The sequence below is a fragment of the Athene noctua genome, chromosome 3, assembly GCF_965140245.1.
Source record: "Athene noctua chromosome 3, bAthNoc1.hap1.1, whole genome shotgun sequence".
Lineage (NCBI taxonomy): Eukaryota > Metazoa > Chordata > Aves > Strigiformes > Strigidae > Athene > Athene noctua.
This window is the reverse complement of record NC_134039.1, coordinates 50,489,639-50,508,728: the sequence shown is the minus strand read 5'-3', so window position 1 is coordinate 50,508,728 and position 19,090 is coordinate 50,489,639. Positions and strand designations below refer to the sequence as shown.

General features: G+C 39.5%; 1 protein-coding gene across 5 annotated transcripts; it reads left to right on the top strand.

Annotated features, from left to right (window-relative positions):
- Positions 1-5,164: 5,164 nt before the first annotated feature.
- RXYLT1 (ribitol xylosyltransferase 1) lies at positions 5,165-17,621 on the top strand. Of its 5 annotated transcripts, XM_074902967.1 has the most exons (7): positions 5,165-5,432; positions 5,642-5,673; positions 5,929-6,099; positions 7,037-7,139; positions 12,908-13,222; positions 15,374-15,544; positions 16,614-17,621. In XM_074902967.1, the coding sequence occupies exons 1-7, from the start codon at positions 5,293-5,295 to the stop codon at positions 17,029-17,031; spliced, it is 1,350 nt and encodes a 449-aa protein (XP_074759068.1). In that variant the 5' UTR covers positions 5,165-5,292; the 3' UTR covers positions 17,032-17,621. The 5 variants fall into 5 exon arrangements, with proteins under 5 accessions (XP_074759068.1, XP_074759066.1, XP_074759069.1 ...); XM_074902965.1 differs by lacking the exon at positions 5,642-5,673 and having other exon boundaries at positions 5,165-5,435; positions 5,918-6,099; XM_074902968.1 differs by lacking the exon at positions 5,642-5,673 and having other exon boundaries at positions 5,165-5,440; positions 5,926-6,099.
- The last annotated feature ends 1,469 nt before the right edge of the window (positions 17,622-19,090 follow it).

Sequence of the window (19,090 nt, the reverse complement as noted above, 5' to 3'; positions counted from 1 at the left end):
GGAAGAGGCTGTTCTCATTTAAACCAAGAAGCTGCAAGACCATAGGTGGACACCCTCTTCTTTTATCCAGCTGTACCAAAAAAAAAAGAGGTCGCTGCCCTTAATTTTTTCACCATTTTCAGCAGTTCCTTACCATCACCTCTCTGCCTCAGGCAATCACCCCATGAGGTGACAGTTCAGCCACTGTAAATTAGTTTCAGGTAAAAGTGAAGTTAAACTGAGCCTGATTCTGCCTGGAGGACAATGTCAGGGTGTACATGTAGGAACCAGAGCCAGAAGAGGGAAGAAGTATTTCTATTAATCAAGCAGTAACGAGCAGGGGCCGTGACCTTTCTCGTCACAAGAGACCTATCCAGTGAGCAACCTCTGCCAAAGCCCAGGGAAGGGCACTGTGATCTGTGGGCAACAGAGAGGCCTCTTCCTGGCTTCATATCTTTAATTGCCTCCTTCAGACTTCTCCCTTTCATTCAGCCTTGTACAGTGCAGCCTAACAGGAGACTCAGGCTTTTGGAGAAGAAAAATTGTAACAGCAGCTGCCTACTACATTCTGCAGGTGGCAGTAGAAAACTCAGCAAACTTCTGAATGAAAATGGGACTAATAAGAACAGTAATTACACCTCAAAACCTTTCTGCAGGGATTCTGGCAAAAGCTGTCTTCATTCCATATTCTAGTTAGAAGTCTAATCAATGCTTTCTTTCATTTCTAGCTGTGCTCTAAAACCTTGCTCAGGTCTGTGTACGTTACATGTTGGTCAACACAGTTTTTTAGAACTTCCCAGTGATGTCTGTCAATCAATACCAACCCAACAGCCAAGAGCAGAGACTAAGATAACACAACTAATGCCACAGAATTTAACAACAGGTTTGGTTGGAAGGGTGAAACAGAGACCAAGGAATGATTTATTGTAGGCAGTCATGAGTAGCAAAACCAAGTTTCAGAAAGAGTTGTTTTTATCATATGTACAGAATTAATTAATTCTCACAGAGAAAAAAAGCTTACTTTTACAGCTACTTACTCAAATTACCTGATGTACAGCAGAATGTATTTTGACTTAGGCTTTCAGCCACACTCATAATCTTAATTTTGAAACAACAGGTTAATTTTCACTTGTTGCAATGAACTCTTGAAGAGAATAGGCATATGTTGAATGTACTTGACACTTCTGAGCTCTTTTTGTTCTTTTTCCTATCTCTAAATACAGCTATTGAACCTGATGATACATCTTTCCCCTGGATCTCTCAATTTATGATGCCTTATAATGGAAAGAACTTGGAATGTTTGTTTGCTGCTCAAAGTCCTTGTTATTAAATAGATTTTCCTTGTTATTACAACTCTTCCTGTCTTTATTGAGTACCTGTCATTCAAAGAAAACTTCAACTATTTTGTATCAGCTAGGATTCATAACAGTCACAGAAGTTCAGTTACAAACATTTTACGAGGAGTCAATTGGAGCGCCATAAGGCAAGATAATTTGCCACAAGATCATACAGCAAGTTGTCTCATAGCTAAGAAAGAATCTGTCTCCTGATTTACCAGATACGGGTTCAGAATTTTCCAAGTCGAATCAGCTGCTGCTGTTGGGCTTTTCACCCTCTTCTACACTGTAGGACACATCTGCTTCTTAATACAAACTAGGAGATATTATGATCTTGTTTGCACAGAGGTCTGAGACATCAATGATGCTCTTGATCTCTCCCCCCTTCTTGCGACATATCACTTGGCTTTTGGTCTTCTACAACACATCAGAAGTTTGTTACGGAGTACTAGGAAGTAGTACTTGCTAGGCCTTTGTAGGCCCCCACAGACACTGTTTATAAAGTACAGGCATTTCCTAAATTCGGTATCTGCTGCATGGTTTCCCATGATTTCAGGGAATTCTATGGTTAAGGTGGTTCCTTCCAGTTTTATGTTCCTATAAATTCTACCTCTCTAGTCCCTAGACAAAGCTCCTACTCTAAGATCTTAATTCATGTAGGCAAGTCCATCCCCTCACCCCCTCTTAGTACATTCTTATCATTAAATATATTCTTAAATCCCACTAGTTTCTATGTGATTTGAGTTTGCATTATAGGAAAACCATTTATCTGAGTCTGTCCTGAACTGGCTGGATATTTTGAACAGAAGACAAAGCTCTTTTTATAAAATTAATATGCTTTTTTACATTACATATAGCTTTTTCCATCCTGCTTTGCCCATGAAATGAGCCAATGCAACTTGCAACATATTGTGGCAGGTGCACCCGTCAAAGGAGAGCAGAGGTTCTTGGCTGCTGAGGTGCGGCAGCTCGGGGCTGCCTTTGCTCTCGGGGACTTGCGGTAGTTGGGGCCTTTGGTCATTGGGAGCCGCTACTGACCACAGGTCAGATCGGGCCTGGGCATCAATGGAGTCCCCTGGAGCCATTCTGAGCTCGACCCCTGGAGCAGCAGCTGCGGCGAGGACTCTCCCCTTGGGTCAGGATGCTGCCCAAGGAAACCCCTCGAGGTGCCTTGGGTTGGAACGCTGCCCTGAGCAGGTCCTCGAGGTTGAGAGCCCTCACTTGCCAGGTTTGTCGTTAAACCCTAGGGAATGGGGCTTTCTTCTGCGTTCTGGGTTGCCGTTAAACCCTAGAAAGCTGTTTTGTTCTCCTCACACAGACATTTGAACCTGTAATTTATGGACAGCTAGTTAACTGTTAATTCTTTTTATTTTTAGTGGTTGGTTGTTTATTTGAGAGCATCTGTAACACATATACAAGGAATTAACATGAGTAGGAAACGTAACATTAAGAAGTTATGCGCAGAAAGTATATGCTCTTCCTTCTCGTGTTTTCACTTCTGCATTTGAATTTCTTTACAAATGGTCAAACGTTGACATCTACTACAGTTGTTCTAAGACTTTGATTGATATTGCCTGTTCACTTCAGTTGGTATGCCTTTCTCCTCTGCTCTAAATAAGACGACTGTATCATCACTATTGTTAAAGACCCACTGAGCAATGATCACTACTGTTCCAAATCCCATTTGCTTTCTGCATTTTTTATGTAGACTTTCAAGACACTCTATGAAATGGACTATAATCCAAACTCTTCTTAGATTAATCCTTCTTGACTTCTTCTTTTCAAGCCTCTTCTGCAATTTTTTTAAGAAATTAACTGCAACTGTGTGGGGAGAAGAGAGAACGTTCTAATCATCTTTCAAAGCAGTTAAGCTGTGCAATAGGAAACCTGCGTTCCCAAATGATTTAACCTTTTACTTTCTTCTTTGCCATTAATTCATTTCTATTACCCTCTTCTTTCCTTTTGGCTCTATGTTTATCATACTTTCATTATCATGTTCTGTTTTAAATTAAAGTGTTTGTACAAAGGTTTTCTATGAATTTTTGCAACTCAGCACACAGATCCAGTTACTGATATAGTCTGGAAAACAGACTGCAGTGAAAGCTAAAAACAAGTTTAGTATCCACAACTACAGACATCATGTGTCTGATCTTCCTGAAGTTTGTGACTGTACCGCTTCACTGTACATTCATACAGACACACTAAGCTAGACAGGCAGGTGAGAAGCTCAGTCTTCATTTCAGAAGCGTTTATCTGGTGCACTTTTTCCATAAAATTACAAATCACTATAACCAAAGCAATGTGGCCATGATGCCTAACAGGAAAAAGCGTATTGACCTGCAATTCTACAACAGGTTACTGCTAGTACTGACAAGAGTCATCTGCATTATATGCAAGTTTTAAATGGGTAGGATTTCAAGATATAAAGGGGGCTTATAAGAAAGATGAAGAAAAACTTTTCACCAGGGCGCATAGTGACAGGACAAGGGGCAACACTTTTAAACTGAAAGAGATTGGATGTAAGGAAGAAGTTTTTTACAATGAGGGTAGTGAGACACTGACCAGAGAATTTGTGGATGCCCCATCCCTGAAAGTGTTCAAGGCCAGGTTGGATGGGGCTGTGAGCAACCTGATCTAATGAAAGATGTCCCTGCCTGTGGCTGGGGGGTTGGAACTAGAGGATCTTTAAAGGTCCCTTCCAAATCTTCCAACCCGGACCACTGTATAATTCTATGGTTCTATGAAATCAGGGTTACATTTAGGATTAAGAGCTGGGCTGGAAGAAAGTTGTGACTCAGGCTAATGCAGCCTTCATCAGAAAGGGATGTCAAAATAAAGGACTCATTGTTGCCACTGTGGGTCATCAGGCTAGATTTCTAGTTCAGTGAGTGTGTAAATCATTAAATTAGATTTAGGATTTGGCAGAGGGATGACCATAGGGCTGCTATGGCAACTAGTTACATTTTGGTTTGGAGCAAACAGGTCCATTGAATAAATTTTAGGTCAGGGTTAGAACAAAGATTTGTGTTCATAAGGGTAAAAAAATTGATCACGAGAGAATTGCTCCAGTCCAGAGCAGGCTGCAGGGTTGTGTGTTGTGTTATAATCTATACTGTTCTAAACTCTCTGCTTTGGATAGGTGAAGGCCACTATGCTTTTGGCTACAGTTAGGATCACAGTGTTTGAAAACTGGCTGGTAGAGGCTTTACAGAAGTTGTGATATCTAGCCTTATAAAGGACTCAAGGATAGCCTGAAATGAACTTCAACATTCTTACTTTGCGACATAGCTCAGGCCACGCTCTCCTCGCTACACAGAGTTCCCATGACTGGAGAGTGCTGTCCACCTACCCATTTACAGCCGGGTTGCAGACGGCCATCACACAGCTCCGGGCAGAAGTTGGCAGCTGGTCAGGCCCACCCTTCCTCCCGTGCCCCCCGAGGCACCAAACCACTGGGCACGGGTCACAGGAGCTTCCGCCCATGCCGGGACCACGTATACCGAACGCTAAAAGCAACGTACGTTTATGTACGTTCGGCAGCAAAAGTTGTTTGCCCGTCCTGAACCGATCTTCCGTGCCCATCGACCCTGTGCTGCCGACAGCGGCGGGCAGCCCGCAGGAGCAGAGCGCACCGCGGCTGCGGGCCGCTCCGCGCCGCTGGGGCAGCCCCCGGCACCGCCCTAACACGGCCGGGAAGGACGGGGCCGGCAGTCCGGCGGTCTCGGCGCCCAGCCGCCACGGGACAAGTGTCCTCGTGCTGTCGCCGCGTACCTGAGGCTGTTGTGCCGGCGGTGCTCGGGCGGGGGGGGGACGCTGCGGGGCAGCGGCAGGTCACGGTACGAGGGCTCCAAGCCTCGTCAGCAGGGGACGATGCCCAGGGCCGCGGGCGGAGGCCCCTCCCGTCCCAGCGGGCGCGGCTCCCGCCGCCGCCGCCTCACGGCGCCCCCCGCCGGGGCCTCCGCCCGCGCCGGGCGGGATGCGGGGCACTCGCAAGCGGCTGTGCTCCGCCTTGATCGTCGCTTACGGCCTCTTCTCCCTGTACGCGGCCTACACCGTCTTCCTGCGGCCCCGCCGCCCGGCCGCCCCCCGCCCGCCGCACCGGGACCGCCGTGGCCCGCGAGGTGAGATGCCCCCTGCCGCGGGCCGGCCTGGCAGCTGCGGGGCCGGGGGGAGGTTTGGTGGGGGGCCGGCGCGCTGTGTCAGCTCCTGCCTGCACCGGAGAGGCCTGGGCGCCCCCGGAGCGGGGGAGCGGCGGCGCTTCGCCGCGCTGTTGTCCCCGGCCTGGAAAGCCCGGTCCAGGCCGAGAGCAGCGCCTCGGCTCCCAGCGCCTCTGCTCGGCAGCGCCGCGGCGGGCGGCGCCCGGAAGCAGGTCCTGAGGGAGCGCGGGGCCGGGGCCCGGGCCCCCTTCGCCGCTGCCGGGCCTGCGCTGCCGGCGGCCATTTCCCCAGCGGTTCGTGAGGCACCGGGCCGCGGGGGAGGCGGTGTGCCCGGCCTGGGGCGGCGGGAGGGTTGTCAGGTGCTGCTTGTAACTGAACTCGGTAAAATCGGTCATTTTTCTAAACTTGGAAATCTGTTCTTTTTTTGTATGTAAATTACGTTTTTGGTTTCTTAGATCATGTTGCCTTGGGAAATGAAGAGTGGAATCCATGGGAAGGGGATGAGAAAAATGAACTGGTTGCTTCTCAGCAAAGATATGAAGCTAATCTTAAGATGATAAAAAATGCACGATCTCACCTAGAACAAACCAGGCTTAGAGTGCAGATTTGGGGCAAAGCAGCAATCGGTAAGCAGATACAATCAGTGTCTATCTATCACTTAACCTTTCTAATACAGTACTTTTTTCTGCTTTTTTTTTAATGACTAAAATTTATGGATGTCATTAAATAATACGGGTATCTGTACATGAAGAGCGTGAAGGAAGTGGTAGCTGTTACTTGAGATTTATGTTGATGGGAGCACTTAGACTCCAGGTTCTTTGTACCAATTCTTTCCAAGGCTGTTTTTCACATCTGTCAAAGAAAATGGCTCAAATGGCAGAGAAACAGTTACTTTTTGAATCCAATCTAGCTGACAGTACCTGGCTAAACCAGAGTATTTGTTTTTGTCACGTTTACACTTTGTAAAATAAAGCATCGCACAGTGAGAAACAAGGCATTTTCTATACTGCAGTGCTACTGCCACTGATAAACTTTGAAATTCTTCTGTTCTTTAACTACTGCTGAAGATATACCATTGTTCTTATTTTAGATTTTTTGAAAACGTAAAATTTTCAGCTGCAGTTGAACTTTCATGTAGCATTGTAGAACACGTTGTTATATTACATGGTGATGCAGTCTGTCACAAAAATTGAATGTGTTTCACAAAAGCTTCAGGTAAGTATGCTTGTCCTTAAAATGCTGATTAATATTTGCTCATTTTTAAGTGGTATGTGTACTGAAGAGAGATAATAACGGAAGTGGTAATGTGTTATATCATCATCTACTGATGCTTTGACAGCCAAAGAATATTTTTTAATGCCCCAATGTGTGAAAAATTCATCTTAACTAATTTGAAGTCATATGGAATTTGGGAAGCAATATTATATAAGAAGTTCTGACATTTCTTTCCCAAATTCTTATGTTGTTACGCTTTTTCATCTCCCAGAAATACTTTTATTTCCTAGGAGAGTAAAGTAGGCAAGATCCATGCATTCAAATTCTCCATTGTATCTTCATTTATAGGTCTTTACCTTTGGCAACATATTTTTGAAGAGCACCTTGAGCCAGCTAATGTGACTGCACATTGGAGAGAAGGAAGCCAAAAAACAGGAAAAACATATTTCAGGTACTAGCTGCATGGTGTTGACTTCAATTGTGTTAACTTTAGCAAACAATGCACTGGAAAGCTGAAGAACATGGTAAGGTGCACTGGTGCATTATTTTGTCTATCTCAAAGTTGGAGTTATTTTAATATCTGTTGCAAATACTTTAATTTCGTCATGTTTTGATAACTATGGAGTTTGCACACAACTTCTCATTCAAAATTATCACAAAGAATGGTTACATATATTAATGGAAACACATACTTGATAAAACCAGCAAATTCTAGCCCAAACGTATCGTTATTAAAAATAGAAAACTAGGGAGCAATTTCATCTGCTTTTTTATGAAGATTTGTGTATTTGAAAGAAATGTGGAAAGACTTACCAATGCTGAGACGGAGAGCAGCCAAGAGACCCTCAGGGGGGAGGGGGAATACAACCCTGATAAAAGTCTTAAGAACTGGGGTTTGGAGCTGGCAGTTGATTGGAAGAAGCTTGGGGTTTTGAGGCAAGATGTTTCCTGCTATTTGGTTTCTGTTGTATTCAGGGAAGAGGGACTTCATAATTCGTTCATAAATTGTATTGTATCAGGATTGTATCAAAGCAATAATTTGTTTCTATTTATAACAAAAACAATCTGTGAGACCTAGCATCTAGTTAATTTGCAAAGCAAAATTCTCTATGTAAAGGAAGATTACACTTGAAGCCTTGTTTGTTTTAAAAATGTATTTTGATCTGTGACCACGCATGTTTTAAAACTATTGTCAAACATCAATCTGAACTTTAACATCCTATTTAATACCATTTTTAAGGGTTTCTGTAAAGATACAGTGAAAGCTGAAGGATTTTTCATCTCTTTGACCAGTCTGCCAGTCCTACAACATTTAAATCACTTGCACCAGGACCCATCTGTTTAGAAAGTTTTCTTTTAAAGCATAAATGACAATCTTCAGTGAATTTAAACTCTGAAAAATGTGATGCTTCAGTGTTTTCCTTGTGCAATAAGACAGGGTGTTCTAGATGAAATTTGCAGATAATGTTTGAAGTAAATACGTGATTGTGAAATGAAAGGGATTTTTTAAGTGATCACAGAAGTTATCACTTTGAATTGTTTATCAAGGTATCTGATTGTGTGCATGCTACTGGCCATAGAATCTTTTCAGTAACGCCTGCATCACATTCATAAGTGATTTTAAAACATGTGTTCTAGAAAGACACATAGACTTGATTTAAACATAGTAATTTTTAAAGAGTCTGTGTTACGTCTAAGAAAATAGATGAAATGACATACTCTTTAAAAAAAGTAGCTGTGCTCCTTGTCTGCAAATACAACCTGATTGAGATAGACAAAACTAAGGAATCAACTATGAATTGTGCTACTGCATCTTGGTAATCTTCCTGACAGAGAAATAGAGATTTCCATTCATGGATTTGGAGAAAGGATACAATACTTTCTTTGAATAGAGAGCAGTGCCTGTAGTGTTATCTTGATGGGAAGAGACATTCCAGAATTAGAATCTCAGAAGCTTTAGAAATCAATGACATTCTACCAGATAGATTGTCTCCTTGGTAAGGACAGAGGATTTTTTTTCAAGCTCTTGCTTTTCACATTTATAATATGAAAATAATTTGCTGCATTTAATGAGTCTGTCACTTGACTGATTATGGTCATTTTCTCTCTGGTGTGCCTGTTTCAGATGAATAATAACCTCACGTGGTTCCTTAGGGTAAGCACCTCTCAAAGAAAAACTTGTATACTAAGCATTTAAATATCTTATGTTTAGAGGAACCAGGGATAATAGAATCTTTATTTTAACTTCAACTTGGATGCTAGATCCCATAAAAATATAAAGTTTTAAGTTTGGTACCTACATAACAGAGGTTAAAATTTGACAGACTGGTAGGAACTTGTGCAAAGTATAGAAAATATGCAAATATAACTGTTATTTTAATCATTAGAATTCTGAAATTAAATAGCTGAAGTTTGACTTCTTACTGAAATTAGAAATGTTATTTTGTATTTTTTTGTGAGGAAGAATTAGTACATGATTTTGGCTGCTCTCTGGTTAGAAGATTGTCTAGAATTATTGACTATTGCCTGGCTGAAGTAAATTGTCTCCATTTGATTACTAGATGAGGCTAGAGGGAACTAGCTGAGGTGACATGTTTGGAGAATATGTGCTGCTGTGCAGTTTTTTTGTGATAAGTTTAATGATTGTTAAAACATAGAACTCTCATGAATATTTTTAAAAACTATCAAACCTAAAGACACAAAAATGCCAAAATATCACTTGAACACAGTTGCATGAATAAGCCCAGTTTGTATATTTATGATGGAGAATACAGATATTTAATATAGATTTTGATGGCTTCAACTTTTTACCAAAGAAGTTACATAAAGAATACTAGAAATATCAACTTCTACGTGAAATGCAGGGACATTTTTTTTAAAAACATGGGTGAAACAACTGCATAGCTGTGGATTTTGGTGACATGTTGGTACATTCGTACAAGAAGTAGGAGAGCAGAGTTTAGCACTTTTCTTGACCTGAAGCAATTCATATCCTTCTCTCCTGTCATCTAGGAGGATGTTGTAGAGCAGGGAGTTTCAAACTTGTTACCTCTTATCGGTAAGTTAGAACATTCCTAAATTTCTGTTCCACTGAGGGTCACATCCTCTCTCTGTTTTAACATTCAGTGCTGCCTTCCGCCAGTTCCTGTTAGCCCCAGTTGTTCCGCAGTTCTTCAGTCCCATTCTCCTGTCCTTTCACAAATTGTAACCATCTTGATTCATGCCAGGATGAAACCATGTTGGTCAACAAAGTTAACCAGCAAAGATTTCTTTACCTGCCAGAGGATTCTGCCAAGGATAGCTTGTGGCAATTTAGTTTCCTTAATAGGCTTTGGTGAAGCATTTTGAAAATCTAAATACACTGTGTCTACTGGATCCCCTTTATCTGTATTCTTACTGACCCACTCATAGGTCACCATCATATCAGTGAGACAGGATTACTCATTTCCAGCGTTGTTTATCCACATATGTGATCAGTGATCTTACCTTTCAATAAGATCTACTGGTCTTACTATTTATTACAGACTCTTCCAAAGAGGGAGTTCATACTGACTGGTCTGCTCCAGAGTCTTCTCGAGTTGTTTTTGTAGGTGGGAGTGACACTGGTGGAGCCTTTCTCATCAGTCATAGTGGCTCTTCATAATGACAGCTGCACACCTTTGGCAGTAGTTCTGCAGTTTTGTGTTTGTGTTCTTTCAGAACTCTCAAGTGAATGCCATCCAGGTCCAAATCCTCCAGTCAGTATAATACTTGTGGTGTTTTACCTTCTATTTCTGGCTGAAGAGAATGAGTTAGGTGTGGGCATCTTTTCTGCTATGGCTTTGTCATCCCATTTTAAATGCTTTTTAAACTGTTGCCCCCATGGTTCTGTAGCTTTTTGGTATACTCTCTATATGTTTTGGTTTTCATATATTAAAAGATTATTTACCTGTCAGCCAGAACATCCTTTTACAAGGTGTTTTTCAAGTTGCTTTTAGCTTTAATTTTCTGTTTGCATTTCATAAGCAGTATTTTATGAGCTTGGTGTCCTCCTTGTTTGGGCAAGCTTTTCATTGTTTTCAGTGCTCAATTTTGCCCTTTGACAGTCTCCCTAACTTTTCTGTTAGGCCATACAGGTTTTGGGGGGACTGTTTCCTTTTTGGATTCAGGCACACAACATGCCTGGGCTTCTTAAACAGTGTTTTTGAACAGCCTACAAGTTCCTTGCAAGCTTCTTGTTGGGCTACTCCTTTCAGAGTTCTCATCTTGATTCTCTCATTTTTAAATAATTACTGCATATGGAATATCTCTACTCTGGATGTTCTCTTCTCTGCCATGTTAAACTTAATCATATTGCTATTACAGAATGGCTGTCTGACTAACGCCTTTGGAATTAGGTCTGGAAGACCCAGTCTGGAATAGCTTCTTTTCATATGGGTTCTAAGACTAGTGAGGAAAAGCAAGGACTTATAGGAAGCAAGTCATTTATTGAGTCCAAAAAATGTAATCTCTTCATACCATCCTTGATCTAGCCTTCGTGTGAGTAGTGAAAATCTCTTACTACTACTGCCTTAATTTCACAGTTTCTGTAACCTCCCTTACATTTCCCAATCCCAACTGTGTTCTGACTGGGAGTTAATAGTACAACCTTAGCACTGTGTTTTTATTAAAGTGTGCGGTTTCCATAGTGTTTCTTTTTTTCCCCACTGTAATTTTATGCTGTTAAACTTTCTTACACACAGGTTATTGCATCCACACCTGCACATCCTGTTATTCCTATAAAGTTGAAGGCCTCGCAAGACTGTGTCCATTCATAAAAACTCTTCCTTCAGGTGCCTTTTAACAAGGTGGTCACTGGACTGACTATGTATGCTATTCACTGTTTTAGGCCTTCTGATGCTCTGTTATAAATCCCAGTGATTCTTTTGTCTGTTAAACTGAGAGGAGTATTTTATCATTGTCTGTTAAACTTGGTTTTAAGTTTTAACCTGATTTACATTTAATCTATTAGAAGTCCTGATTCCAAGTCATGATTCTCATGAATCTTGGCTCCAAAATATCCTACTGCCACCAAGTGAACAGCATATTGGTTTGACTCAGATTTAGAATATGTAAGGTCAGTCTGCTTCAGATAACCTCATTGGAGTAGTTTTTACAGCTTTTGCTGTGAATTTCCTCAGTAAGCCCACTTGAACTGAAACTAGCTGTCAATCTCAGCACTTCATGAGTTAAAACTCGTGGTTATTCTAAATTAGTTAAAACTCATGCTCTTTCTAAATTAAATTTTGCTCGTAGCCAAAAACCTGTAGTAATGCAGCAGACCTAGAAAACTGACACTTAATTGACTCCTGGGGAAAAAAAAATTGCTATTTTTTTCCTCTCCACTCTTTCCCAAACTGTGTAATCACCAACTGTTGGAGTTCAGTCAAAAGTCTGTTAACACAGCAGTTAACTGAAGAGCAGGAGCTGGTAAATGTTGGCTTGTTTCATTGAGGTTCACAAATGGTTGTCAGATACTTGTAAATGATTAAAGATTTAATGATTTTGCTATATGACTGAAATTTCTGTGTTAAATACATTGTGAAAGATCTAGAAATGCAGTTTTCTACCTAAAATGTTTGTGCTTACTAGCTTCTATCAGAGCCTCAAGTCTGACCTGGGTCACACAAGCAACATAATTTTCCATTGAGATCAATACCACTTGTGTTACAAATTCTACTCGGTATCAGATGACACAGTGTTTTTTTGGTCTAACCTAAAATTAGTATGCCAGGCCAGCTAACTGTCCCTCATAATGATACCTGGTTTTAACTCTTACGGGTTTTTGGGAGGGCCCCTCTCTTGTTCTAATACAGTATTCATTGGTTATTACTGGAATTAAGAAAAAGTTTGAGCTTTAATGAACATCAAAGTACATCCTTTTTTGTAAAGTTTATTGATTTACCCATATTTTGGTGTTTGAATATGGTAGTAGTTTTGATTTATTGACAAAATACCTTATTTTCATTTAAGTCTAAATCCCCTTTTTCCTGAATAAAGACGAAGTCAGCTTTATTCCTGTGTTAAACTGTAGATACTAACAACAAAATGGTTACAGTTGCACAGTTACTTTGCAGTATATTGCATTAACTTTATTGAAGCAAAAAAAAATCTCTGGAGTACAGATTGTGTAGTAAGGATGTTTAGAGGATTATGGTCAATAATTAAGGGTGTTTACTGTTTGTATTTTGGTTTTCACAGCTTCATCACTGGTCCATCTGTAGTTCCTGGCTACTTCTCAGTTGAAACTGAAAATGTTGTGCTAGTTCTGAATGGAAGAGAAAAAGCAAAGATTGCTTACGCCACTCAGTGGTTGCATTACGCACAAACATTAATTCAGACTCACAAAATACAGCATGTAGCGGTTGTGCTGCTTGGAAATGAGCAGTGCAGCAACGAGTGGATTCAACCATACCTGAAAAGAAATGGAGGATTTGTAAATCTACTCTTTGTTACATATGACTATGCACTGGTAAATGAAGAAGATGTTTTCCAGTGGCCTTTAGGAGTGGCTACGTAAGTGCTATAAACACAAATTACAATTGAAACCTAATTGTTATGCATGAGGTATGGAAAAATATATCTGAATGTTACTACTGATACCCAAAACAATTCTAGTAAGTAAACTGTAGAACATAATCCTATTAATGATTTTCTAAATGAAGCGTTGGAATCTTTGGGAATTACATTTAGCTATAAAAATGATAACAGGAAAAGAATGCTCGGATTTAGGGAGCTTTAAAAAAAGGAACCTGTGTCTGGATTCTTTTGTTTTCTGTTGTTTATTGTTCCTTGAGTAGATTTGCTCCCGAGATTTATAATAAATGCTGATGTAATATGTACCAGTGACATAAGAATTTAAAAGATATTTATGTAATTGAGTTCCGACAACTGCTTGTTTAGGAAAGGAAAGGGATGGTACTGGTGCTACGTTTTTTTAACCCCTGTTATGGCTCTCAAAAGGAAATTGTATGCCTCCCATTTCTAATTGGTATACTCCAGTATCACAGTAACATAACCTGGCTTAACTGGTTACTCACAAACCATTTTTGTTACACTCACTGCTCAAATTATTTATTTGGAGTAGATAAAGGTTTGGTTCAGTCAGATGCATTTTTACTCCTTACAGGGTTAATATTGTTTTAGCTACTTATCATGGTAATATAAGATTAAAATAATACAGAATTATTTTCATATTTTATGTTGAATTTGAATTCAATATCCTGTATTGAGCCAGTTGGCAAATGTATGGAGTTTTTATACATAACTTGAACTTGCTCACAGTGTCATTGAAAAACACTAAATTTTGATTCTTGATGGTGTCAGAGAAATTGATGGCATTGTAAGTTCCTAAGCAAAAAGAACCTGAGTTTTGAGATGCACAGATAAAGGTAATGGATGATAGAAAGCAACAACAGTTAAAACAATATACCAGAGTGCGAAGCTGTGTGGAGAAAGATAGATCAGGTATCAGTCAGAATGGGGGTTTTCAGCCCTTGATCACTAACGATTGTAAAAATTGTGATTAAAGGTATGCAAATGTGCCAGATTTTCAAGTAAAGAGGGAAAATAAAGGTGTTGAATCCTGCAGAAATATTTGGCATGAAGAAAAAAAAGTTTTCTGAAAGTTAGTTAACATTCATTACACAGGAGGAGAACAAGGAAAGGCCTCTTTCATCAAAATTTGGGAAGGTGAAGAAATTGAATATGTCTTCAGAACTATTAAAGCAAATGAAGTAATCACTGAAATGAAGTAGAGACTGCCTTTGAAACCAGTTAAAAATTGGGATCAGGGTATAGTTTTTCTTACAAAAAAGAAACAACAGGGAAGTATAACAGTGATCCATCAAAAATAGTGACATCAGAAGCAATATGTGTGTTAATTTGAGAATGCAAAGGAGCAGAAACTTTTTTAATATTCATCTATTCCAGAAAAAGTACTGACTTTGTGTAATGAGAAAGTTAGTGTCAGCTCTTCAGCTGAAGCAGTGTTTGACTGGTGAGTAAAATAAGTGATGTAAGATTTGAGGAATCTGTCAAAAAAAGAAAAATGCCTGATGTGATGAAAACATGTCTAAAAGGATAGCATACAGCTTGCAGCTTACATTGGATCCCAGAATGTCAAACTGGTTTTGTTGAGTCCAAAAAGGCTTGTATGACAAGCTTATTTAGTAACCAGAAGGTTAGATTAATGAAGTCCACCCAGATCAAAGTGAGATTTTACTTGAAGAGATTACCAGTGATATTTTCAGTTAAATGTGCGCAGAGGTTAACGTAACTGAGACTTAAACTCCATAGTTACCATTAGCCTGGCCATTTCAGTCAAAACTAGTGGTTGGCATCAAGAACAGATGCTTTTGAAAAAGCACGTGTCTGAAGGACGTTTTGTAACATGCACACATAATATTTCTGATGTTGAAATAAGACATAAGTGTTCTGGAAAGTCTCTGAGGGAGTGGAGGGGCTCAGTGGAGAGAGTAAAGGGAATAAAACTCAACTTTTAGGACAGGACTTGCACTGGTTTGCTTTTGGGTCTATCTGTATTTATAGATTGGCAACAAATAGGTGGCTTTAGTCTTAGACTCTCTTGCAGTAAAGGTGAAATGGTGCAAAATGTTTTTTCTTCAACATAAAGCATACAGCCTAACGTATACATTGTTTTTACAGGTACAGAAATTTTCCAGTTGTAGAACCCAGCTGGTCAATGCTACGTGATCCAAGATCATATATATGTAATTTCTTAGGAACAGTTTATAAGAACTCTTCTAGAGAGGCTCTAATGGAAATTCTGAAGCAGGATGGGCTTGACAAACTTTGCTGGATTGCAGCCAGAGAACAGTAAGACTTTGATTTACTTCATGAAAATACTCAGACTTTTTTGCCTGGCTCATTATTACCAATCCTTTCTTGAGTGTTAAAAAATACTACAAATAAAGGTACCCAGTCATAATTAAAACAGAGAACATTGCTGATACTCTTTGTATAGGTCTTCATAATGTAATGGACTTTCTGTTGCTATATTTTACATAAAGCATATTTTTAAATACATAGAAAAATGTCCTATGTATACTACACATAAAGACCATCTCTTTTTTTCTTATATATGTTTGATTATGGTGGGTGAAGAAATATTTGTCTTGCACCTTGTGTGTATTAACGTCTTAGTAGAAGAAAAAGCTGATTTTTGTTGGGTTCCATATAAGAGTGGATTTAATCTGTACAGTGTGGCTCTTACTTTAAGTAGGTAGAACAGATCTTTTGACCAACAGTAATAGGGTTCTGATTGTATTTCTAATTTTGCCAAGCAACACCTATAAAATGTTTGATGGCAGACGCAGCAGTGCTTAGGAAGACCTCAGCTACCCCGATGAATCTCAAGAGACAGATTGTGACATAAACTCTTATTTCACAGACGTTCTGAGGCACTTCAGGCAGATGGATTCAGGTTAACGGATTGTTTTACATCCTAACTTTTGAAGAGACAACCTCTACTGTTTTAAAGTATTTGAGGCCAGAAACTTCATTAAAAAGTCCATCAAATGTCTCCCTGTATGTCTGTTTCTGAACTGTGCTGTGAAGTAAATTGACATATGCATCATTCAAGTCATGCAAAAGATGTAAAATTGTGTTTCAGTTTGCCTCTTATACTTCTAAGTATTAATAATTTCCTAAAGGACCATATCTAAAAAGTGTTACAATCTATTTTTAATAGTGACATTGTCAATACATTTTTAGAAGACTTGTTTAAGAATAGTTAGGACTAAAAGTAAAAGCCTATTGATTATGTGTGTAATATAAAATTCTTGTATTTCAGTTTTATAAGTAATTGAAATTAAAGCATATCTCTACTTTTTCATTGCAGTGCCTGTGAGAAGAATGTTAATTTTGAACCCCTTTACTTTCCTAGGTGGCAGCCTCAAGAGACAAATGAAAGTTTCAAAAACTATCAAGATGCCTTGCTGCAGAGTGATTTGACATTGTGCCCAGTGGGAATAAATACAGAATGCTATAGAATTTATGAAGCTTGTTCATATGGATCTCTGCCTGTTATAGAAGATGTAATGACACCGGGTGATTGCGGAAATTCATCAGTGTACAACAGTGCTCCATTACAATTATTAAAAACCATGGGGGCTCCATTTATCTTTATTAAAAACTGGAAAGAGCTTCCTGCTCTTCTAGAGAAAGAAAAAAAAATGAGTTTACAAGAAAAGATTCAAAGGAGAAAAAAGCTTATAGAATGGTATCGAAACTTCAAAGCATGGATGAGACAGAAGTTCATTAATACTTTGGAAAATTCATTTCTGCCCAGTGATAAAGGATAAACTGTCCATTTTGAAAATCTAGAATAGATTGAAAGCTTAATTTCCATTAACTTTCTGAGGAAGCTTTTATACAAAAGAAATCTCATAGGGCAGGTGCATTCCTTTTGAAGTCAACAGAATTGCGCTAGCTTGGCCAAGAGCTATGTTTGGCCCTCCATCCTTAGCAATTTTCAGAGAGGTTGTTGACTTAGCAGGATGGTAGTCTTTAAGGATGACAACAATTTTATGACTATTTTTACAATTTCCATATTGGTGTGACCTGATAAATTTTTTTTCGGAGAGTATCTTTGAACAAGTGAACTTGTTGAAATCCAACATAAGAACAACAGTTGTGCTTGAAAAAAAGAGAAGAATGAAAGCTGTATAGTACAGAGTAATTTATTATGTAGATTAAAGAAGAAAAGTATGATTATAGCCAGAATGCCAGGTTTAGCACAGTCATCAAGATATATCCTGGTAACTGCTTGTTTTGAAAATTAACCGTTTCCTTGACAGACATTTCATTTCCAAGGAAGTGGTCATAAAGCTAATTAAACACTGTGGAATAAAAATGTGTATTTCAAAGTAAAAATGGAGGACTCTTTCTTTCATAGCAGTGTGTTTCTCCTTTAATGTCAGATACCGAAGTTTCCTTCTACCATTTCCATTTAGTCTTGGGACATAACTTTTTGAAGTGCCGCTGAGGAGCATTCATTACCTGCAGTTACAGCTGGACATTCTGAACACCAGGCCTTAAACATGAATCTGTAGCTTATCTGATTTCTCAAAATCTGCTGAAACTCATCAGCTCCAAAAGACGCAGAAGTATAATATTGCATGTTTGTGATACTACATGTCCAACAAAGTTTCAACAGTTTTTATTAAATGTAGCCAAAGGGATTTGCTACTGTCCTTGTACATCAGAAATCAGTGTGTGCTATTATCTCCGGTGTGTTCAGCTGGGCAGGGTTACTGCATACACAACATTGGTGTACTGGAGGGGGGTAATAACCAGTCCTGTCTTTGAATATCAGCACGCCTTGTGGGTTCATTCTCATGCAGGAATTTAAAAGCCAGTGCAACTGTACTGCCAAGTAATACTAATTTGTGTCAGGATACTATCCAGTTCTGGAATATGTATCATGCAAGAGCGTTTCTGTGGGGTGGTTTTTCAGTTTTCTTGCATCCCTTCTTTGTAAAAAAACGAAACCAAACCAAAACACAAAAAAAACCCAAAAACATATGAAAACACTGGAATTTAGTTTGCAAACAGTGGATGATATTGCTGGTGGATGCTCTAGATTTGGAATAAGGTATGTTTCAGAAAACTTGGATTTTTAGGAGCTTGTATTCCAATGCCTAGAAGTTGCTCTTAGAAAACAATCTAAATCCAAATAATTTAATTTTCTGTCTAACATGAATTTTCTGTGACTTGTCATCCACCCAGTTTATCCAAAGCATCATGCAGTTGCAATACAATGCAAACATACTCATCCAGCTGAGACGGGAAGTACAGCTGTCACAACTCAGCATCAAATTGATGAGCCTTACTTAGAGGTAAACCTTGCTAGTCACATTTACAATCAATTTCCATACTGAGGATCTAAAGTAGCCATCAGCACAGTAGTACACAATACTTGGAGGGTTAGAGGAAGCTCAGGTATCTGGAGTAGTGTGCTGTCATTGCTGTAATTCCCCTCTAGTAGAGTCTTTCTACACAGGCTACAAATCTGTAGAGCAATGATCTCAAGCAGTGTTTTTCAACCCATAGTCAGCAGATCCCTCAGCACTCCTGCAGAATTTCAGGGAACTGTAAAAAACAGCTGAGTCTTTACCAGTCAGCCTAGATTCTTATACAAGAGGCTGCAGCTCCCAAAAAATTTTAATAGTATGCAAGTCAAAGTCTGAAAAACAGTTCAGTGTGTTACTTGATCATCAGTAGAAGAAACATGCTGCTGTTCATGTGTCCATTTCTAAGTAAATGTATGAGTATTTCCAAACTCGTGGCAATAGTATCTTAAGGGAGGCCAAGACATGCACCGAAGTTTTATCAGAATTTCACATTGCAGCTCTTTGCTTG